The 24,135-nt window shown below is 37.6% G+C and overlaps 1 protein-coding gene across 1 annotated transcript in view; it reads left to right on the top strand.

The window, feature by feature from the left end:
* DNER (delta/notch like EGF repeat containing) overlaps window positions 1-24,135 on the top strand; it is a 126,693-nt gene that overhangs the window by 80,223 nt on the left and 22,335 nt on the right. Inside the window, exons 6-8 of the mRNA XM_061365243.1 lie at window positions 2,199-2,352; window positions 6,111-6,224; window positions 15,942-16,166. Coding sequence (XP_061221227.1) covers window positions 2,199-2,352; window positions 6,111-6,224; window positions 15,942-16,166 — 493 coding nt within the window. The remainder of the gene's footprint in view (window positions 1-2,198; window positions 2,353-6,110; window positions 6,225-15,941; window positions 16,167-24,135) is intronic.

The following is a 24,135-nucleotide window of genomic DNA, read 5'->3' as shown; positions in this document are numbered from 1 at the left end:
TCTCTATATTGTACTCTTAGATATCAATATTATCTGAGCTTTTTGTAAATTCCTATTTCATTAATATTGTTTAGGCAATGACTGACTGTTGCACTGTTTAAACAAATTAATACTTATAACAATCAGCTTCCATTACTTTGAAATGAGATTTTAGTACAGGTAGAGCTGTGCTGTTTGTGTCTGTGAACAGTACATTCTCTTCCTCTCCAATGAATGGTTCAGCTGATAATGTACTTTGCATCTTGGATCTAGCATTTAGCAACTGTGAACCTGAACCTACCTAACAAACACAGTACCTCTCTGTTCAGGCACTTAACTTCGATATATTTCTTGGATCTCGTACTTAGGAATGTCTTAAGCTTCAGATAGATGTAGATAAGCCTGTTCTCATTTCCAGTAACATTTAAATGAGATCAAGGATCTGATCTCTTTGAATGGCACAAAGTCAATGTGGAGTGCCTGTATATTTCCAGATGCTCTACTTATGTCAATTTTAAGAAAAAAAGCCATTTTTTTGCCTAGTATGGTGTTTCACTTTGTTCATCCAGAACAAGTGAGTTATTTTAACAGGCAGCAACCTTGATTTTTTATTAATCCTAAACTCAACACTCCATTCCAATAACAATAACAAGCACTTTAAGTCAATATTTAGTACCAGTAAGAGTCAGAACAAGTGTAAAGGATGCAGCTCTGTTCTGACTCAGCCTGAATCCTGATCCTATGTATGCACAATGGTATTGCACGACGCCAGTGACATGAGATGTTGAGGACAACACTAATTTTGAAACAGAGGACCAAAGTGATCCCTGTGCTGATGTGTTTTCCACTAATACTATACGGAAATCTGGAAATACTTACTGTGCATTTGATTAATTGTTTACTTCTTAAATAAAAGTGATCATCTGTTTCACTGTTAGCCCCTTTCCTATGTAGCTCTTGTGAATTCTCTTCAGACTAAGTTACTGTTCTATGTGTTTTTAATAACTTTGACTGTTTTGCTTGCCTCTCCTTTCTGTTAAACTACAGCTTTATTTGGAAGCTTATCATTGCTAATGTGTGAGATATTCAGAGCTGGTTTATGAAAAGGCTTGGGTAATACCAAAACATGTATAGACTGCACTTAGCAAGAACTTCTAGCACACCTGATAACTAACATGCCCATGACTTTGAGTTTTAGAGCTATAGAGTATTAATCCTTGTTTAAACACTACCAGTGTAATATTTGTAAGGAAGAACTAAGTTCGGATTTTACTGAATAAAGTTTTTTTTTTAATTTGCATGAAGACTATTTTCTACTTAGGTCACAGATGATTATTCATATGAAGTAAACACAAGTAAAAATAGAATATAAAATACCAACCCTGTCTCTTTGTTTCATGCACATTCTGTACTTTGCGTTACCTTTGTGCATGGGACAGTTTCTTTTCAGCCCCAGTGATCTGGCTTTGAAATGTATGAGAATAAGTGATATTGCCATCTAGTGTCTGATGAACAAAAATAGTAAGATTTGATTAAATGTATGCTACAGATGAGAGCGCTTTCCTTGCTTCTATTCCTTGAGATTTCTTTGTGTTCTAAAGAATTTTAAAATCTAATTTTAATTATCTTATTGTTCACAAAGATGTGCCCTATCATGCCTACTACAGGTATTTTAAAACTTTAGCACATGTGTAATGCTTTCGATCTTTTATTAAGTAAGAGGGTTTGAAAAAAGTAACAAGTGCGCTCATAAGAAGACCTGTTTTAACAGAATTGAAGGGATGTGTCACTACTGAAGTACCATTGAAGTGAGCCTCTGAGACCTCAGCTCTGCCCTTCACAGGCACAAAGATGCGTAAAGAGTGCATCTTTGTAGTAGGATTTTGTTGCAGGAAAAAGTTGTGAGTTACTTATTCTGACAGTTATTCCTCTCTATAAATGTAATTTTTGGAAGAAAAAAAGTTTAGTGATTTCTAAATGATGGATCTGATCCCAGCCTCCTTGTCTAGATGAAATTACTTGGCATGATTACAAGTTTTAGCTGAAGAATTGGTGCAGGTTTAGGATTTCAAAAAGTAACTTTGTGCAGTTGATGTGTTTATGGCAACTACTCTTGTTATGAACAATAAAATGAAGCCGTATCCTTGTTCAGTGGAGTACTCAATGAAAATATAGTATTTGAAAATTTATTGTAAAGTGCAAATTCTGTTTGGTTTTAGGCAACCTTTTACTGTGAATGTGAGGATGATTATCGGGGTTCCCTGTGTGAAGAATTTGATGCTTGTCAGAGCCAGCCCTGTCAGAACAACGCAACCTGCACTGATGTAGCACAGAAACATGATAGGAATAATTTCACCTGCACCTGCCTGGCTGGTAGGTTTTGTATTACCCTTTGAATAATGCATTTTTGTTTTATCATTTAATGCATCTCTTATGCAGAAAAATGAACTGCAACTTCAAATACTAGGAAAGAAGGAAAATAACAGCAACAAATCAGTATAGATTTTAATTATACATTACAACTAAACTTTCAATAAACATCCTTTCATTCCAACTAGCAAACTCTTTGCTTCAGTTACACCACTCAAATGGAAGAAAGTTTTCTCCTAACTATGCAGTTGTTGCATTGTTCCTCAGAATTAACTTAAATCCTGAAAAGGTTTTAAAAATTTATAAACTAAACTGTGTACTTTGCGGGTACTATCCTCCAAACCGTTTTGTGAACTTTGCAGTTCAGAAAATCAGCAATGGCAAATTTTTAAGGGCTCTATACTCTCTCCAAAGGCCAAGATGTTTTGCTTTAGTTCATACTTTTTCTGCTTCTAGGACTCCCACTTTTTCTTGCTTTGCTTAAAGTCACTAGCAGAAGTGCAGTCAGAAAGAAATCTATATTTGTATATTTTTTCTAATGACTTGGATTTATATTGCTCTGAAACTAAGATGTGAAGTTATTATGAAGGTGTACTCTGTTCTATTTCATAAATTTACTAGAGGATCAACTGTCACTTTAACATGATATGTAAATACAGTTGAATAATGATTTAAATATGAGAAGAGCAGAGTGAGACAAACTTTGAATGTTTGAACAACTCCTACCACTACTGTCATGTTGAATATGTTTGATTCAGAATTCTTTTGGATTGTGATAAGTAGACATATGCATCAAGTATTTATGGTTTTGTTTTTTTTTATTTGGCCTCTCCATATTTTAAAAGCTTTCTATAAGTTAAAGATGTAATCACTATTAGGGGGAGGCATTTAATTTGCTTGCTTCATAGCGTTAACAAAACTGTAGAAAAATTGATGCCATGAGATGCCAGAGAACAATGACTAAGACCATGACAATTTTTGAGAAGAAAATGTATTTATACTACATATTTTGGAAATACGATGTATTTCCATTGATGTCTTTACTTTTAAGTTTGGTTTTTATCATTTCTATTTAAATCCCATTTCTCTATAATTTATGCCTTGTTATTTTCATAATAGTTTCTTCTCCTTGTCTCTAGAAAAATTGTTAGCTCCTACTGGAGAAAAAGGTAATATCAAAGTTCTGAGTGTTTCTTTCTACAAACCCCCTCCTACTTCTTACAGTAAAAAACAAAGCTTGCAATAAATAGAATGAAGTTACTCGGTTTCCATATGTGAAGGCTTCCCTTTGAATGATAGTGTGATCAAGTCCCTCTGTAAATCCTCAGTAAGGCAAACATAGTTAACTTTGTGTATTGCATTCTGGAACTTGAAAGGCTGTGCTCCATTGCCTCCACACATTATGTCTAGGTTTCAGTTTTAAGTTTTTTAAAATTATTTTTCTGATATTTTTTAAGAGCTTATGTCTAATGTTGTTTGGATGTTGGCTTAATCATTGTTAACTTCTGAGGATTGTGCTCTACCCATAATATTTTTCCCCAAATTTGTGCCCTCAGATAAAAAATAGCCGGAAAAACCTAGCTGATTTCATATAACTATGAAATTATAAAAAAAAATTCATTGCATATGGAAAATACTAAATAAATTGGTAAATAAGAGTTTAATTACAATGTCTCCGTATACAAATTTCAGAAACATTTGTATGTGTATAGGACCATGTTTACCAAATCTTGACTGAAGGAAACGTTATGAAGATAAATGTCAGCACAAAATGAATAAGTGTAATGATTATTAAAGTGTATCTCACCAGAAAACTGCTTTTTTCTTCACTATGGTGGTTGCTTAGCACCTTTTAATATGTAGCACTTGCAACATGCTTGCTAGGAAATTCCCAAATTGTTTACTCTTTCAGATGGACAGAATATGCCCTAGGGATAATAATAAGATGGGACATACTTCTTTTCATAAGGTTGCCATAAAGTATTATCTCTGCTGAGTTTTCCCACAAGCTATAATGACAATTGTAGGAGATCAGGTTTTTGTAGCAAGCTTCAGAGCAACACTATAATTTTTGCCTTTCTGTGCCAACATTCTTTTTGATACGCATTGAATTCCAGGGTAATTCTTAGCTTTCACAAACTTGCTAACAGTTTGAAGATAGAAAAATGTTTAAATGAGTTAAGCATATTCAATTCTGTGTTATGATACATAAAATTAATCAGCCGAATGTGAGAACTTGAAAAACTATGAAGACTATAGATGAAAGAAATCAGTTGATGTAGTCTTCTATAATACTTCATTGCTATCTTAGTAAATTTTTTGTTAATTCAGACCAATTACAGAAAATCACTAGTTACCCAGAGTGAGGCTGACATCCCTCCAAATGCCTCAATTTGGTCCGGAGGAGCTACCTCATGAGAGCACAGTTCTGATTTTCAACCTCACTAATTTTCTCTAGTTTAGGTGCTTTATGAGCATTAATCCAGATACAACATACAACAGTTTCTTTTTCCAGGTTTTTCATTGCAGAAAATAAGATCATAATTCAGCTCTCTGTAGCATATAAAAGCGGTAAAGTACACATACAAGAAGCTCTTATAAATCCTTTTCTGTTGTAGTGCTTTAGCCACTCCAAATATAACAGTCTACGTTGAGAGCTATTTTATGGTGACATCAGTAGAATTGAACAGGTATTAGGCTGCCTGAAAGACACTTAAATGTTAATTTTGATTGCCTTAAAATAGTTAATCAAAATAAGATTCTCCCCCACCCCTGTAGCAAAGCTCAGTCATGTCCTCTGTCTTACTTTGGGGTCTTTGTCTCAGGTACCTCTTTATAGTGATATATTGTATTAACAGCGTCACCTAGTCATAGCTTACTGTTCTTTACCACTAGCCATTGTGTTAAACATGCTTCTATGGAAGGTATTTATGATTTTATGTAGGGTTCCTTTTAAGAAATAAAATGCCTCTGTGTGTAGTGTGTAGTTTCTTCTTCACTCATGCATCCAAGATAGTTTCTCTGGGGTAAATAACAATTAAAAAGGGCAATGTGTAGCATTTGTTAAGAAAATTGTTTGGAGTGTTTAATCATTTGGATTGTATAAGTTTTTTTAATTTTTTTGGGACATGTTAGAGACATCAGACATATGGAACAAAGCAAACTTATGGTCAAATAGTACAGTACACACAATCTGTAGCTTGTGAACTTAAAAGAGCTTATTTGGAAGAGTTTGCAACTGTGCTGATCAGTTCTTCACAGTTCCCACTTAAAATAAACACTCTGCTTGAAACCCAGCAGTAGGAGCAAATGACAGTCATTCAGCATATGCACAAATAATTCATAATGTCAAGTCTTATTTAGAGTCTTGATAAAGATTATTGACTTTATGTTTAAGATGTGTTTGAAAACCATTCAAAAATGACTTGTTTGTTTGTTTTTTGTTATATGGGTGCTAATGAGGACCCAGCACCAACCTCCATTATATTTTGCTGTCAGAATATTGCTGCTGGTAAAATACAATTGATATAATCTCTAGATTTTTACTACTTACTTATGTTTCTTCAGTGAAGTACAAGTTTTAATTAAAAAAATCTCATTTTATAAGAAATTAAAAGACTGACCTGGATTCTATTTTTTACTTTGGTTAATTTTACACTGAGAAAACTAATGGTCTGTTTGAATGACCTACCTTTATCACCATTTAGTGATAAAGCCTCATTTTTTGCTATATTTTCTGAATGTTCTGTGCTGTTTTGTAGGTTATACAGGAGAGCTGTGCCAGTCAGAGATCGATCATTGCGTCCAGGAACCATGCCAAAATGGAGGCACCTGCTCATCCAACATCAATGGATTCAGTTGTCATTGCCTGGAAGGTAAACAGCAAAGACTTGTCTCATACCTCATAAGAACTGGTGTTTTGCAGGGTGTGCTTAGTCTAAATTTCCACCTATGAATATTTAAATATTTGTAAAATTGTGCTTTAGGCCACAGTTGAAAAAAAGATGAGAAATTGCTCTATAATTGTCATTAGTATATAAAGTATGTTAGGAGCTTAATGTTTTGGTGTATATGTAGCACAGAGATGTTCTCATTCTCTGGCACCTCTAAAGTAGAAATCAGCCTCCAGCACTGTGAGAAAGGTGAATCGTAGGAGACCCAGGATGTGGTCTGATTTTGATGTTTTCCAGTAAATGTGTGAGAAAAAGATGCCTCCCTTTGCATAGTTCTGCATATGGATCAGTTGGCTAAAATATGTGTAAGATCAGTAATTCAAAACTGAAGGAATGATTTCAATCACCCAAATTTTTAATTAATTATCCTTTCTACTTGGGCTTCTAATTTCTCTACATGAAAGCCTTTCAGTGATTCTCATTGGTAAACACTCTGTGTGAAATGAGGACATCATAATGCTAAAATGCGTGCTTTCATAACAGTTTGCTGACTGAAATGGCAGATGCCTAAATTGCTCACAAAAAAATTATCAGGAGTGAAAGCTCTCAATTATAAAGCCTTCTATTAGTTATTTATAATTAAGATTAGAACCTTGAACTAATTATATTTCTGTTCTTGATCTGTGGAAGTTGTTTTTATTCTGCAAGCACCTTGTGTATGCTCTAAGGGTACAATTCTTTGATAACTGCTCTGGTAACATATGCTTGAAGATTATTTGTAATTTCTTTAGGCTGATTCCTTGCTTTTCTGAAGTGTCATCCTTTAATGAATGACCCACTTAACAGCTGTGTTGAAACACAGACACTGACATTTTGACAACAGTGCAGGTCTTGCGTTTGGAAGACTTCTGAAAATTGTTTGCCTTATGACTAGTAGCAAAAAAGGAGAAGATTATTAGATGTTAGACTTGGTCAATATTTTATTTTCATTTTTCTTAGGAAATCTGTTCAAGGATCTTTAAGAATCCTTTGCAGGAAAGGGTCTTTCCAATAATAAATGCTTGGAAAAATAGCTACTGGGATTTTTGGTTGGTTTAGAACTGCTGTATTTGTTTCTGTGTGTGCCATACCTTAATTGCTTGCTCCTGATGACCTATCAATGAATGTGCTGGTTGTGTCTCAACTTCCCTCCTATAGCCATTTGATATGCTGACCATGGGACATGGCTACTGGTAGGTTGAGGTCCCTGGGTGGTCACCTCGCCTATCCACTGCTGCGGGTGTGTTGAGGTGCTTCGACTGGGACACGGTGCTTGTAGCATAGCTCTTGAGTGCACTGCTAAAAGGCATTTATGCCTTGATAGCTGTGGGGGGTTGAGGCTGCTCATGCTCAGGAAGCTCATGCCAGCTGCAATTAGCCTGTGAATGGGAGTGGGGCAAGATGCCAGCTCCTCCTGGCCCATAGGTCCTGACATAGCCATGGGCAGCAATACTGCTCCTGCAAGTGCACTAGCTGGCTGTGCCAAAGGCCCTGTGCCATTCCTCTGTGCCATGTGGGAGGCCTGGAGCACAGGAGAGAAAAACCTTCCCTTCATCTCCCTCCAGAGCTGTTCTCTGCAAAGAGAGTAATGTAGATGTTATCTGGTGGGCCACTGCTTGATATGTAGTGTTCTTTTTGATAGCAGCTTTCCCACTGCAGGAGAACCCGGTTACTTGCTTGTGCTTCTCTTTTCTGGTTTTACTCCTGTTTGACTATCTCTGTATTAAAGAATCATAGAATAGTTAGGGTTGGAAAGGACCTTAATATCATCAGGTTCCAACCCCTCTGCCATGTGCAATGATACCACACACTAAACCATGTCACCCAAGGCTCTGTCCAGCCTGGCCTTGAACACCACCAGGGATGGAGCATTCCCAACTTCCCTGGGCAACCCATTCCGGTGCCTCACTATCCTCACAGTAAAGAACTTCTTCCTTAGATCTAACCTAAACCTCCCCTCTTTAAGTTTTAACCCATTACCACTTGTCCTATCACTACAGTCCCTAATGAAGAGTCCCTCTTGCTTGCGCTTCATCTAGAGTCCTCCTGATCAGGTGGCTTGTAACAGATACTCACAGTAATGTCTCCCATCGCTGTTTTCCCTTTAACCCTGACCCACAGACTCTCTGTTAACTGCTCACCTGTCCCCAGACAGAGATCCATACTCTCCAGCCTATCCCTAACATAAATAGCTACTCCCCCTCCCCACCTGCTGGGCCTGTCTTTTCTAAAGAGCCTGTAACCTTCCATTCCAACACTCCAGTCATAGGAGCCATCCACCAGGTTTCCGTGACGTCAATGATATCATATCTCAGTAAACATGCACACATTTCTAATTCCTTTTATTTATTCCCCATACTGAGGGTGTTTGTATAGAGGCATCTGAGCCGAGCTCCAAATGAAGCTGGGTCATTGGCTGGAGCACCTGAAATATCTCTGCATCGCTCCAAGCATTTATTATAGGTGCTGGCAACTGACTGGGTGTGTTGGGATGGAATGATGCCCCCCTCCCCCAACACATCTAGCTTAAAGCTTTCTTGACCAGTCTGGCAAACCTCCTACCTAAAACGGCTCCACCAGCCTCCAGTAGACCTGGCCTCCCAAATTTAGTCGCATGCTCTAAATAACCAGACCCTGACTATGGCACCACTGTTCTAAGCATTTATTAACCTGCCAGATCTTCCTGGACTTGGTCCTCCCCTTTGACCTGGAGGATTGATGAAAAAAACATCTGAGCTCTAGAGCCCCTAACCACCTCTCACAGGGCTCTGTAGCCCTTAATGATTACCAGGTTACTGCTATGTCACTGGCACCCACGAGTGGGTGTCACTGGGGCTTACTAGACCAGGCAGCCTCTCTGCAACATCCCTGATCTGAACCCCTGGTAGGCAACACAACTCCCTTGGGACTGGGTCAGGCTGACATATGGGTGCCTCTGTGTCCTTCAGAGTAGTCACCTACTACTATGACCTGCTGCTTTTTCCTGGAGGCAGTCATACTAATCCATTTCAGTGCTGCCTCAGTCGGATTTTAAAGGAAGCCCCTTGCTTTTAATTGTCCTCTTCCTCCTTTTTTGTTGTTGTTGGTTTTGTTTGGTTGGTTGTTTTTGTTTTGTTTGTGTTGTTTTTTTTTTTTTTGGTTACTAGCTTCCAACTTCCCAGATTAACACCCTCCTGGAGATAAAATGTGGTTAGACAGAACATTATAAGAGATGATGGGGAAAGTATCTAACAAACGGAAAAGACGGCATATAAGGGAATGAGATGGAGACAATGAGGAATGATCATGAAAGTGTGCATTTCCTTTACAAATGAGATGTGTTCATGAAAGAAGCATGTGATAGCTTACAGAAGGTGAAATCTGAGAAAAAGCAGCCTAGATTGGCTATGAACATTTATTTGTCTTTAGAAAATTTTACTCTTTTAGGAGTCCTTTAGAAAGGAATATTTCTTTATGCTTGCAGATTCAGTTTTCTGTGGGATGCGTTGTCAATTTTAATGTCCAAAATGTGTCAAGAAATAAACTGCTATCTAATGTTGTTGAGTCACCCGTACTGAAGAGAAAATTGGATTTTATAATCAAATTTATAGTGAAGATGCTTAAGAAACACTAAGGACTGAAGAATTCGTTAAAAATTTTGAGTCTTTATTATTGTGAAAAGGATGTTTGGGATGTTGTACTTAAAATGGGGTAGGGATCTTTGATCATCTTTAAAGTTTCATGATAATACACATACGTTTAGCAAGCATTACCTTCAAATGATTATGCAAAGAAATTTCTAGAAATTTTAAATATCTATATGTAGTAAACATCTGTTGACCTGAACACAGATGTCTGAAATTTATATTCAGAATGATTCCATAAAACTCTATGCCACTTTTTAAATATCTCCTCCGATTTTCTTCCATGTATAATGTCCCACTGTATTGACAGTAACATTACTGAATTACAGCTAGGCAACACACTGAAAAAACCTGAATACCTGCAGGTATTTCTGCAAATACTGTAAAGCGGCAAAGTTATGAATGTTCTTATTGTGGTTTCTGTGGTTTGAACGAGGGTGACAGCTATAGAAGATGCTAAGTTGTGATTCATATGTGCTGATTTGCAGTAGCAGCTATAAAATGCACATTTGTCACCATGAATTTTAATTGGGAAATAGAAGTTATTTGCCTAGATTAAGAATAGTTGAAGTTTCAAGGTCTTCACTTTTTCTGAGCTTTGTTGAGCCTTTTTTCTATATTATATCTTGCAGATGTGATTCTAACATCTTTAGGTTTACATACAATAAACCTATTTATAATCTTGATTTCAGGAAACTAGGTCACACAGATGTTGCATATGGAAGGTTTCCCAAGGTTACTGGTCATTAGAGAATGCAGAATTCTTCATATTACCATAAGAGAGTTTAATTTACCTGAAGAACATTTTGTTGTTAATTAAAATTTGTTATGGCTGTTTAGTTTCTGGTACTTTCTGCTAATGTAAAGTTTTTACCTGGCATCTTCCCAAATTGCTCTTATTTTTAATACACTTCTTAATGCTTTAACAGTCTGAACTTCTGTTCATCTTTACCTGTAAAGTCTTAACTATTGTGAATTTTAATCAAAATCTTACAATTACATTTTAATGATTTCTTGCTTCCTTATGATGAGTATTTTTTTTCTTATTTACAGAATTCTTGTGAAATACTACCAAATATCTTGTATTTCCTAACAAAACAATTTTCTATAGGGAAAATAATATATTGCTTGCATTTCTTTGTATTTAAAATTTAACAGTTTTGTAATCCTGAGCCCTAGCAATTCACAAACTTATTTTTTTCATGTTTGTGTAATTCTTGGTATTAGGTTTAACATAACAATCAGGCAAGCTTGTTGCTCTAGACTGTATAAAAAGCAGTTGCATGGTATCTTCAGAAAATGTTTAACTTCCTTGATTTATATATAGCTCTTTTGCTTTCAATAGCCAAGTAATTAAAATCCCATCATGATGAGAAAAGTGACTTTTATCCAGAGGTCTTCTATGTCTGAAAAATTTTGTATCACTGCCCAGGAGGTCTGTAGCGATATATAAAGCATATCACTTGATTTAATACTTTTATTCTTGACAACTAGCCAAATGATCTGAACTGTGTAAGCACAAATATTGCCTTTCCTCTTCACCTGTGTTATTCCTCTAGTAAACTTTGCATTCAGATCTTTCAAATCACGAGTAGTCTTTATATTTCAGTCATGTCCCTCTTGCACCAGTAATGATGTAGATGCAGGGTTGGGATTTTTTTCATTTAGCATTTTATTGTTTTCAATCAATACACCTCTGAATTTGGTTTCCAAATTTATCATTTGCATTATTTGTTTTCAACAGTTTTATTGATATGGATTTAAATGTGCATTCAGAAATGCCAGAATAATAGATCTTCAACTCAGATTTAGAATTGATGCTGCTTTGAGTATTTTTGGATATTTAACTCGTACACAAGATTTAAACTTCCGGAATCAACTAAACACATTTCACAGTGCAGTCAAAGATAGCATCAGGGCAACATGTTTTAGTGTATTTTAAACCTGCCTGTGTTCTTGAAGTGCTTTGTCACTTGAAACATTAGCCATCTGCCAGTAAGCTTCTCTTTGTAGCAAAAATAATTGCAAAGGTTGTAGTGAAACAGCATTAATGTGATTGTGTGACCTCAGATCTCTTTGATCCTTTTTAATCTGGGTTCAGAGTTAGTGCAGAGATTTCACTGGACTTGCTGGCTGATCTCTTCCTGGTAATAGTTTAAAGTCCTTGGAGTTTTCTTTTAATCTGTCCAGGATTTCTTTTTTTTTTACATATGCCAGCATAGTGTTACTGTGATTAGATTCTTGATTTTAGGGTTTTCATTCTTTTCAGCTTCTGATGGTTGTGCAGTTATCATCTACAGAGGGACCTCTAATATAACATTCCACAGTATCTGTTTTTAAGCTCTCCCTCCTCAGCACTGCTGTACAGGTGGTCCTGATAAAGCCCATAATGCAATCTGAGCTATAAGACAGCAATTGAGAGGGCAGAAAGCTCTTGATGGTTCTTTGCCTGTGCCTTGCCAGACCTTCTGGTCTGTTGCTGAATGAGTTACCACTAAAGTCTTAAAGGTTCAATCTTTGAGGGTTGTTTATTTGTGGTGTTTTGTGGTTTGTTTTTTTCTTGTTTGTTAATTACTCTTTTTTGGGGGTTTGTTTAGTTGGATTATTTTTTCTTTGTTTTTCATTCCATAGTTCTGGTGTAAGTTTTATGAACATATGAGGGAAATGTGGCTTTTTCAGTCATTTGCCCAGGAGTTAACATTTTGAGGATGCTTCTAAAATCCTGCTGCCAACAGTGCCCAAGAATCTCCTAGTTTTGTCTGAAGCTCACAGGGTGTTCTGGCCTTTCTATCTTTTACTTAGTTTTGTTAATTCTCTGAGTAGATCCCTGTAATACACTGTGTGTGTTACTCACCTTTGCTTAATATCCATTTCCCCCTCTTTCTGATGCAGTTCACTGAGCTTTTGTGATGCCATGGAGTGTGTCTCCTTGAGGAAGCCATCAGGCTATTTTAAATTAATTGCCGGTCTTCCTTTTTTCTTTATGTTGTGTGCTGGCAAATTAGTGTCTTTAGGCTTATTATCTGAGCCCTCCATCACTCTTCAAGTCTTGGAGGTCCGTCAAGTTGAGAGATTATGCCCAGTTTACTAGATCTTTCTGGCCAAAAACAAATTAATCAATAAAGAACAAACTATGCAGTTCAAATTTCTTAGTAAATGTTTGGGGTATTTTTTGTTGCACTTTAAAATGTAAATGAATTTCTTATGTGCTTGTTTTCAGAAATGTCAACTCCTGACTTGCTATCCACGATTACTGTGCTAGAATTATAGTTAAACAAAATTCAACTCACTTGAATGTGAATAATGAATAATTAGAAAATAAAGAAAAAAAATCAAAATGCCCTGAAAGTAACACATCTATCAAAATTAACTGCAAATTATTTCCTGGTGAATTTTACCTTGCTTGAAATGTGGAAACAAAAATATATACGGAATCAGTAAAAGACAATGAGATGCCGTGAACTATGTATTGAATCATAGAGTCATAGAATCATAGAATAGTTAGGGTTGGAAAGGACCTTAAGATCATCAAGTTCCAACCCCCCTGCCGTCGGCAGGGACACCTCGCTCTAAACCATATCACCCAAGGCCTCATCCAACCTGGTCTTGAACGCTGCCAGGGATGGAGCATTCACAACCTCCTTAGGCAACCTATTCCAGTGCCTCACCACCCTAACAGGAAAGAATTTCCTCCTTATACCCAATCTAAACTTCCCTTGTTTAAGCTTTTACCCATTACCCCCTGTCCTATCACTACAGTCCCTAGTGAAGAGTCCCTCCCCAGCATCCCTATAGGCCCCCTTCAGATACTGAAAGGCTGCTATGAGGTCTCCACACAGTCTTCTCTTCTCCAGGCTGAACAGTCCCAACTTTCTCAGCCTATCTTCATATGGGAGGTGCTCCAGTCCCCTGACCATCCTCATGGCCCTCCTCTGGACTTGTTTCAACAGCTCCATGTCCTTTTTACGTTGAGGACACCAGAACTGCACACAATACTCCAAGTGAGGTCCCACGAGAGCAGAATAAAGGGGCAGGATCACCTCCTTCGACCTGCTGGTTACACTCCTTTTGATGCAGCCTAGGATACGGTTGGCTTTCTGGGCTGCAAGTGCACACTGAACCCAGCTCATGTTCATTTTCTCATCGACCAGCACCCCCAAGTCCTTCTCCGCAGGGCTGCGCTGAATCACTTCTCTGCTCAGCCTGTAGCTGTGCCTGGGATTGCTTCGACCCAGGTGTAGGACCTTGCTCTTGTCATGGTTAAACTTCATGAGGTTGGCATCAGCCCACCTCACAAGCGTGTCAAGGTCCCTCTGGATGGCATTCCTTCCCTCCAGCGTATCAACTGAACCACACAGCTTGGTGTCACCAGCAAACTTGCTGAGGGCGCACTCAATCCCACTGTCCATGTCAGTGATGAAGATGTTAAACAAGACCAGTCCCAACACCGATCCCTGAGGGACACCACTCGTTACAGGTCTCCAGCTGGACACTGAGTATGTGATATTCAGTTCCACTTTTGGTATTCATCATAAGCTTTATACAATATAGGTGTTCACTTCTAATACATCAACTACTTTTAATCCATCTTTGAGTCTGTAGAGATGCAAAAACTATACACATAAGGCCAAAAATTTGCTTTGTTTCATCAGGGATAACATTTCAATACTGAGTGTTGATCCAAAGTGTCACCTGTCATGGTCTTCATGCTCTGAGTCATTGGCAGGATGCTCTAGAAGAGTCATCTCCTCCATCTCCTTTCTTTCTCCATCAGACAAACTGTGTGTGGGTTTTTTGCTTTGAGGTTGTTTTGGGTTTTTTTGTGTGGATTGTTTAAATTTATTTTTTCCCTGTTTCTGATTAGATATTTTTTAAATCCTGGAGTACTTTTTAATGCATTTACCTATTTTCTTTGGTGTCTGAAATGTTGCTACACTCTTCTGGGTAGCAGTGGCAATGTAGTCTGTCCTTTGCCTTTTACACTGTGGTTTACACTTTAATAGAGTGTTGGTTCAAGCTAGCTTGCTGTGTCTTGTGTGGAGGCTGGCCTGATTTGCTCCTAATTTCTCATTCCCAGTGATTAATGTATTGTAATGTTAAACACTGTTCTACAATGTAAGACATTCCAGGAAACTTTAAGCCTGAAAACTGATGGTCTGTGCAAATTGACCAAATAATTATAAACAAATAAATTAGAATTGAATTGAAAGGACAATTTTCTCTTTTATTTAGAAGAGTTCTGGAATTTTAATATACTTCTCCTGACTAGCTTTTGGGTACAATAACTACACATCATGTTGCTATGTATATATATGACGTATGTGTATGTGTAGATACAAACTATAGTTAGTATACTGTTGCTTGTTCAAATATTATTCTTTTCTACATCTGATAAAAAAATACTCCTTTGCAAGAATATCCTTTTCCTTAGGTCTAATTTTTATATGCTTTTGCTTCAATAAATCATTGTCTCTCCTGTTAAAGAGAAGGATATTTTGGTAAAAGGTACTCTTCTAAATTATTGAAGCTCAAGTGAATTCATGTGCTGTTTTAGAGGTTGTTATTCTTAACATACACTTTAACAGTAATGAAACAAAGGGATCAGTTTTGGCTTTTTTTTTGTTGTTGTTGTTGTTTTTTGGTTTGTTGGGTTTTTTTTCCAGTCTAGCCTGTTCCTGATCTTCAGAAAATCTCTTCTGCTTTTCTAGCCAGATGTACTTTGTAAAGTGGATAAGCACTGTGTGATTTAACATATATTTTTGCAATTCACTGCCTTAATCATATGATAGTATGATTCTACCTGAAGCATTTTATCATACTGGGTTAATGGTATAAATGGATAAAATGGTATTTTATCATACCATGTTAATGGGTAAAATCAGCATTTAATATATATATAGGAAGTCTGTAATTTTATAATTTCACAGCAGTAAAAAAGTAGAAATATAGCTATATCAATCACTTTTAACTTGCTTTGGTTTTTAAAATTGTATGTATAGCAGAATGCTTACTTATAAAAACCATTTATTTCTTTTAGGGTTTTTAGGAACCTTGTGTGAAGAAAAAATAGACCCTTGTGCGTCATCTCCCTGCCAGAACAATGGAACCTGCTATGCAGACAGACTTGCCTTCTCCTGCAGTTGTAGTCCTGGATTTACAGGACCTACGTGTGCTCAGCTTATCGACTTCTGTGCTCTGAATCCTTGTGCACATGGCATTTGTCGCAGTGTTGGAACCAGCTATAGATGCCTCTGTATCCCTGGTTTGTACCAAACAGTTATCTGTTTTGTAAAACTTCTAGTATTTTTAAATGCATATTCCATATATAATTTAAAATTACTTCTTTCTTTTTGGTCTATAAAATACATTGAGCAGATGTTCTGTCTGTTTAAAACAATGTTACAAATCGACATATTCCATTTGGAAAATTTAAAATTGCAGACTGAGCACTGAAAATACCCACTGAGATCCATATGGCTTAGTTGATATCTACAGCTGTATTATAAAACCACAGTCTATAGGATAAACCTTTTTAAAGCGAGGTATCAGTGCCATTGGTAATTACAAACATGGTTTCCATGTCACAGGGAAAATATGACACTGATCATTGTGGAAAGAGTGGAAATGAGGTAGTTGAACAAAGGTAGAGAAGGAAAAAAACTGGCTACTGCAAAGGGTTCAGTTCTGCCATCTGTATTTACATAAATTATCTCTCTTCAGAGTTTCAGTGATAAAGCTTAGATGAGTATAGCTAGTACAGATTCAGTATCTAGATGAGTTAGCTAGATTCAGTTAGTAACTGTTTGACAATATACCCTAGCATTGCATAGCATCTGGGTTGCATTTTGCTTAGCTCTTGGGATTTTTTTCTCAATTGTACCAAATTAACAGAATATTGGGATACTTACAGCTTCCCTTATACATTTTAGAAATGATAATTAATAGGTTAAGTAGCAGTTAGAATGAATGATACCATGTACCCTACACCTGGGTCAGATCAATCCCAGGCACAGATACGGGCTGGGCAGAGAAGAGATTCAGAGCAGCCCTGCGGAGAAGGACTTGGGGGTGTTGGTCAATAAGAAAATGAACATGAGCTGGCTTCAGTGTGCGCTTGCAGCTCAGAAAGCCAACCGTATCCTGGGCTGCATCAAGAGGAGCGTGACCAGCAGGTCAAAGGAGGTGATCCTGCCCCTTTATTCTGCTCTCGTGGGACCTCACTTGGAGTATTGTGTGCAGTTCTGGTGTCCTCAACATAAAAAGGACATGGAACTGTTGGAACAAGTCCAGAGGAGGGCCATGAGGATGGTCAGGGGACTGGAGCACCTCCCATATGAAGACAGGCTGAGAAAGTTGGGGCTGTTCAGCCTGGAGAAGAGAAGGCTGCATGGAGACCTCATAGCAGCCTTTCAGTATCTGAAGGGGGCCTATAGGGATGCTGGGGAGGGACTCTTCACTAGGGACTGTAGTGATAGGACAAGGGGTAATGGGTTAAAACTTAAACAGGGGAAGTTTAGATTGGATATAAGGAGGAAATTCTTTCCTGTTAGGGTGGTGAGGCACTGGAATAGGTTGCCCAGGGAGGTTGTGAATGCTCCATCCCTGGCAGTGTTCAAGGCCAGGTTGGACAAGGCCTTGGGTGATACGGTTTAGAGCGAGGTGTCCCTGCCCATGGCAGGGGGGTTGGAACTTGATGATCTTAAGGTCCTTTCCAACCCTAACTATTCTATGATTCTATGATTCTATATCCACTACTGCTTTAGCGCTTAAAGAGTGAAAACCAATGATGTTTGTTTTCATGTGAATAATTGTAATCATTTTGGCACTTTTTTTTTTTTAAGCTGTAAACTTGAAAACTGCAGAGGTTCAGAGGAAAATAAATTCCCAGTTTACCAGGAATAAACTAGAGAGTGGGATTGGATAGTTAGTAGCTCTACATATACATAATGTTCTGACATGCGTGTTCTACAAAGGTCCTTTCAGAGCAATACCTTTTCTCTGCTGCTTTGTCTTGTCTTGCGGGAAACCAGCCACAATTCTTCAGCTCTTTTCCCTTCCTTCTCAGTTAGCAGGATGTGCAGGTACCCTGCCAATCTCATATTTGCGGGTATTTATGGATTTGTGGAGTTTGTAATGAAATATACCAATGCAGCATCTTTTGAAGGTGTCAGAATTAAACACTGCTATTTAGGGACATGAAAAGGACCATTAAAAGTTGGTTTTGGAGAGGTACTCACAAGTGGACAGAAACCAATGAAAATTTATAATTTGGATTTGACAGATTAATAATTAAATTACTTTTTTATAAAGGAGAAAGTTATGAAGGTGAAATGGAAGCAATACATAGTAGTGTTATATCATAATTCGTTTGTTGTCTAACAGAAGTATAACCCCTACAGGATTATAAGAATATCATGTAAGAGGTTTAATCATTGAGATGTATTCACTTATTTAACAACAACAAAAAAACCAACCCATTTTATGTAATGTTTTAGGAAGCACCCTCAATTCTTCTGCTTGTGACTTTTTGCAAACCAGTGGGTAGGTAGATTTTTGTGGCAAGATAGGTCCTGATAGTTAAGTGACCTCAAACGTTTTCAGGCCAGATGTTTCTGTGAATGTTGTGGACACTTTTCATTTGAGCAGAGAATGTCATTATGCAATGCAGAAGAGTATTTCCTAACATGTATTTAGTTTTATATATTTCAGGAGGTGAAGATGATAATTCTTTTATTACAAATTTTCAGCCTTTCTTTTTGAAGTGTTTAAATGTTTTGCTGCTCATTTGCATAACAGAGAAATGCTTAGTGAAAACAATTGGTATTGAGATGAAGAGCAACAGACGTAATCATATTTAAATAGAGCTAGCAAGTCCTGTCTTATTGAGAGCACAAACTAGAATTCATTAATTGGTAATAAGTTCTATGTCTGATCAAATATCTTTCTGATTGTAGGTAGCTGGAATTTCCAGGTGCTGTTTTCCTAAATTCATTTTTAGAACTGAGAATTTAATAGTTTAATGTTTTCCCCTTCATTTTGGGTATTATTCTTCTCATGCAGCTGCTAGAAGGACTAAATAGCAGAGGGAGTAAACAGGAAAAAAAATGTTTGAAGTATAAAAACGTTCATAAAGGTGGAGAAAAAAAGAGGTCAGTAGGTAGGGCTATGAAAGTGACTTGTAATATCAAGCTATTACTTGATTAGATAGCAAGTATTTTGTTAACTGGTTTGTATTCATATCAGAAAACTGCTGTTTTTCTAGCTGTTGAATGATACAAGTATTTAAGACATGGCCAAGAAAAATCTCTACAGAGGGTGGAGAAACTACTGAGATGAGGAACTGGCTCACTCTGGACACCAAGGAAAGTGATCAAAGTGTGTCAATATGTTTTAATATTTAAGTGGTTTTTAATATATGAATGCAACAACATTTGACTGAAAAAAACACTGGGACTGAAGAAGCACATTTTTAAGACTACCAGTGCTGTGCCTGTATACTCTTGTGAAGCTCTGAAAAGATTTGTCACAATTTAAATGAGTTGAATTGTAGAAATCAAAACACAAGAAGAGATATTCTACCTTGGGATGGGAAAATAATTCAAGTTATCAGAAACCTGGATCTCCCAATTAGTGCAAGAATTTTTTCTTCCAACTTTCTGTTATAAAAAGGGACTTGATTTTCTAGCTGGAGTATTTGGAGCTGTCCAGCACCAGTGCCCTTTCCCAAGTGATCCATGGTAGGAAAAACTAGGTATTTCTTTTTTCTGAGTAAGCCAGGGAGGATTTTATCTTCACCCTGTTCTTTGCCTCTGGTTCAAACAATCAAACAGAGCAAGTTAAATATTCTTGGAAGAATAAAAGTTGGGGTTTCTTTTCTGAAATTTGTCACATAAGCCTGATTATAAGTTGTTGATAGATTTGTTTAAACTAATTCTCTGTCTCTCAGGGCTTAAAAGTAGTCACAGACCTCTCATGTTATGGAAACTTGCCTTTACGGAAATAATATTTGTGTATTTAAAAGCTAGCCAGATGAGAAGCCATAGAAGTTGCATCCAAGACCATATATGACACACCTGTAGTTGAACTTTTTTGTGTTGCTCCATGTGTGAAGTTTAATGGGAAATATATATGTATATATATATTATTTCTTTCCAAACCTTTTGTAGACTCTTGAAAACTTCACTTTTAATAATGACAATTTGTTTCAGAAAGAATTCCCTCTACGTATATGATTACTTGTTTCAGATAGAGATGAAACAAAAAAGCCAAATTGTGTGAGCTTGTCATTAACCTGCAATAATTTAAAAACTTGGATAACGTTTCAAAATATTGTTAAAGAACTGAACCTAAGTGTTAGCAAGATAGGGCCAGTCAGAATAGTTTGTTTCCTTCTTTTATACCTTTTAATTGTTATGAAGTTACCATTATGTTTGTTTTCAGTTTTTTCAAGTCATACCAGTAGGATTTGGACCAATTATCTTCAGAGATTTCCCTGAGTTAAAGGGATAATAGATAAATGGGAGTCAACTTCTGTGTAGATCAGCATTTAGGATGCATCATAACGCACACTTTGCCAGTGTTGTTTTATTGTGTGTAATGTGGACAAGAGAAATTAAACTCGGGGATTCCTAGTATTGCTATCAAAAAGCAATTTGATAAAGTAGGTGAGTTACGTATGGGTATATAAAAGATAGATTCTATTTACGGTTTTGCCTGCAGAGACTTTGATGGTCTCTGTTATATTACTTGTAAAGCGGATGAATAAAATTTTTGTGCAGTTTGGTAGCATTATCAAAGATTAATAGGTTAATAACAAACTTGCTGAACTACAGAAAGATATTACTATACACAAGGAGGAAAGATATTATTTCTGCCTCTTGACCCTGCGGCTTTCTGGCTTGCAGGCTCTCAGCATTGGCGGGCCAGCTCGTAGACTACTGACTTCTTTGTACAGGAGTCTTTCACTTTCAGACATGTCACTGAATTCCTATTTGGTTTTCAGATATATTAACAGTAAGTTTATAAAATGATGTTTTAGAACTTTCTTCTAACTTGGTTATATAGTATACCTAAAACATACTGTTTTAAAAACTTTAGAACCTGCCACTTATTTTTGTGTTCACCTCTAGGATGCCATAATGGTTTGGTTGTTGGGTTTTATTGGGAATTTTTGGTTTGTTTTTTTTTTTTTTTGGTATTTCACAGGGGATATAATTTCTTATTAGAGAAGCAAAGTGCTGCAGTGTTTTGTTCATATGTGTGACCTGAATGCCATCCTTCCTTTATGCACTGTTTCTACCATCATGCATAGTGTCAGCTAGATTTTCGTCTGTGTTACTTCTGCCTCAAAAATTAAAAGAGGAATTTTAAACAGTTCCAATTAGCCTAAGGGCTATGAAAATCTCCTTGCTCTGTAGGCAGTTTGGTTTCCATGATTTTTTGGCCAGTGTTAAGATTCAAAAAAAGATAAATGATAGCAGTTAAACTTGCATATCTGCACAATTTGCAGAACATGTGCAACCAGACATTTACTACTGATTTTTTCATGTGTTGGCTTTCGCTGTGGACATTGTTATAGGTAACCTGCATCATCAGCTTGTATAGAAAAGCTAATTTGTATAAGTTAATTTGGAAAGCAGTCTAATACTTCTGAATGTTCCTATTTCCAGCATGGTGGGGAAATGTGTAAGCTACTTCCGAGCTGAATACACTTATTACCTTATACTTAAACACCTACTTTTGTATTATGTGTATGGTTTTTAAATTGCACAATGGCTGGGCAGAGAAGAGATTCAGAGCAGCCCTGCGGAGAAGGACTTGGGGGTGCTGGTCAATGAGGAAATGAACATGAGCCGGCAGTGTGCGCTTGCAGCCCAGAAATCCAGCCGTATCCTGGGCTGCATCAAAAGGAGCGTGACCAGCAGGTCCAAGGAGGTGATCCTGCCCCTTTACTCTGCTCTTGTGAGACCTCACCTGGAGGTGTGCAGTTCTGGTGTCCTCAACATAAAAAGGACATGGAGCTGTTGGAACAAGTCCAGAGGAGGGCCACGAGGATGATCAGGGGACTGGAGCACCTCCCTTACAAAGATCGAAGATCGGCTGAGAAAGTTGGGGCTGTTCAGCCTGGAGAAGGCTGTGTGGAGGCCTCATAGCAGCCTTCCAGTATCTGAAGGGGGCATATAGGGATGCTGGGGATGGACTCTTCATTAGGGACTGTAGTGGTACGACAAGGGGTAATGGGTTAAAACTTAAACAGGGGAAGTTTAGACTGGATATAAGGAGGAAATTCTTTCCTGTTAGGGTGGTGAGGCACTGGAATAGGTTGCCTAGGGAGGTTGTGAATGCTCCATCCCTGGCAGCGTTCAAGACCAGGTTGGACGAGGCCTTGGGTGATATGGTTTAGAGCGAGGTGTCCCTGGCGACGGCAGGGGGGTTGGAACTTGATGATCTTAAGGTCCTTTCCAACCCTAACTATTCTATGATTCTATATTCTTCCACACCCCAATTATCACCTGTCCCTTTACAGGCAGCAAAGTGACACATAGTTTGTATCGTGTTTTTGTGCTGAGCCCATGTTAAAGAACTAATCCTGATAAAAATTCTTGTGCTCATTTGCTGTATTTCCCATCTCGAACCTAGCTTATGGGACTCCATTGTGTCTGTTTCTTTAGTCCCTGAATCCCAGTGCAATTTCTTCCTTCTCTTAAACCTTTCCTCTTAAGCCTTTTTTCTCTTTATACTCCATTATTTTAATAGAGTAGCTGTTATCAATTTCAAATTCACATATTTAATGTATTCTTTATAATTTTATCTGGCCAAAAGCAAAGAAATATGTCCTGAAATTAAATAACTAAATGTGACAGAAAAGTTTTGCATTTGGCTTTCTTAAAGACAAGGGGTATGCAGTTTGAAACTGCAGTACACAGGTACAGACATTTAACACCTGCCCCCAACTTTCAAAATATATATGATAACACATAGAGGACATTTTTGGGGGAAAAATAAAAGAAAAAAGAAAAAAGAGGAGTGTCGGAAAAAAACCCACAAGGTATTAAGAATGGTGCCAACTTGAGAAGTAGTGCTATGGAGATTTTTTGGCTCATGCAGCTTAATAGATGGTTATAGGATCATAGATCTATCTTGGTGCCTTTGCAGAGGCAGGTGCAACTTTTCTCTGCAGCAGTAGCCATTTTTTTTTCTCTGTGTTTTCCCTTCCCACAGTTTGGAACTGGGGCAGGAATGCAAGCTCTGGCAGAAGGAACTTTAGGTTAACCCCAGTTCAAGACTGTCTGTGAGACCTTTGTTGTTTCTGTTTCCTTATCTTGCTTCCACTTCTACATTGAAACAACCTTCCATACAATCTGGCCATGGCTGGTAAACATTCCTTCCTACCTTCCTGCCATCTGGAGCAACTTTTCTCTCTTTCTTTTATGTAATTGCTGTATAAGCAGAGTTTAAGTGAACACATTTATTTCTTGACTTTATAACATGCAATTCTCTGTTAGCGAGCGGCCATATATATGAACTGATGCTGTTCAAAATAGAGTTCTCTTGCGTTGAATTTCATCCCCATAAAGACGGGGTTTTTTTCTTGCTGTCTTGATTTGCTGGTGTTAAGTGTGGATAAGCCAGGGTGTCACTGCTGAGGAGCTAATGTCTAAGCAAACCTTGAAAGCTTTCAACTTTGTTCTTTATTGATTTATAAAGGGGAGAGTAAGTTTCTCCTTTTCTCTTTCATTAATTTGATAGTGCAGATACTCCCAGGAGGTTGGACTGCTATATGCTCTGTCAACTGCTCTTGAAGGCTTTGAGAAAACCCATAGCTTCTCCTCATCAGCCTGTATGACACAGATTATAAACTCCCTTTCACATTTTCTCCCCTTTCAGTTTTTAACATTGCCACGTACAAAGACAGTGCGCCTCAGCATGTAGCTATCTGAGGACCATGCCAGGCAGCATCAGGCAAATGTTCTGGTCTCTTCAGGGCAGCCTTCCTGTTGCTTAAGAAACAGAAATAAGGATTTAGGAATCCAGAGGACTGTGGCAACAGATCTGCTTCTGCTTTGTAAAGACCAGCAGAAGAGGAACAGTCATGTAGAGGGAGAAGAGGTAACATAGGGACATCTTTTATTTTAAGGATTTTTTGTTTAAGTTTCCTGTCCATTACCCAGCCTCTGAAGAGAGCACATCAGAATAGGAGCATCACTGGCAAGTTCTGCCTGAGTTCATGA

Source organism: Neopsephotus bourkii, unplaced genomic scaffold, assembly GCF_033783945.1.
Source record: "Neopsephotus bourkii isolate Nb327-2 ecotype Australia unplaced genomic scaffold, CSIRO-AGI_Nbou_v1 NB_1279, whole genome shotgun sequence".
Taxonomy (NCBI): Eukaryota; Metazoa; Chordata; class Aves; order Psittaciformes; family Psittacidae; genus Neopsephotus; species Neopsephotus bourkii.
The sequence above is the reverse complement of the archived record's forward strand: the minus strand, read 5'-3'. Positions and strand labels throughout refer to the sequence as shown.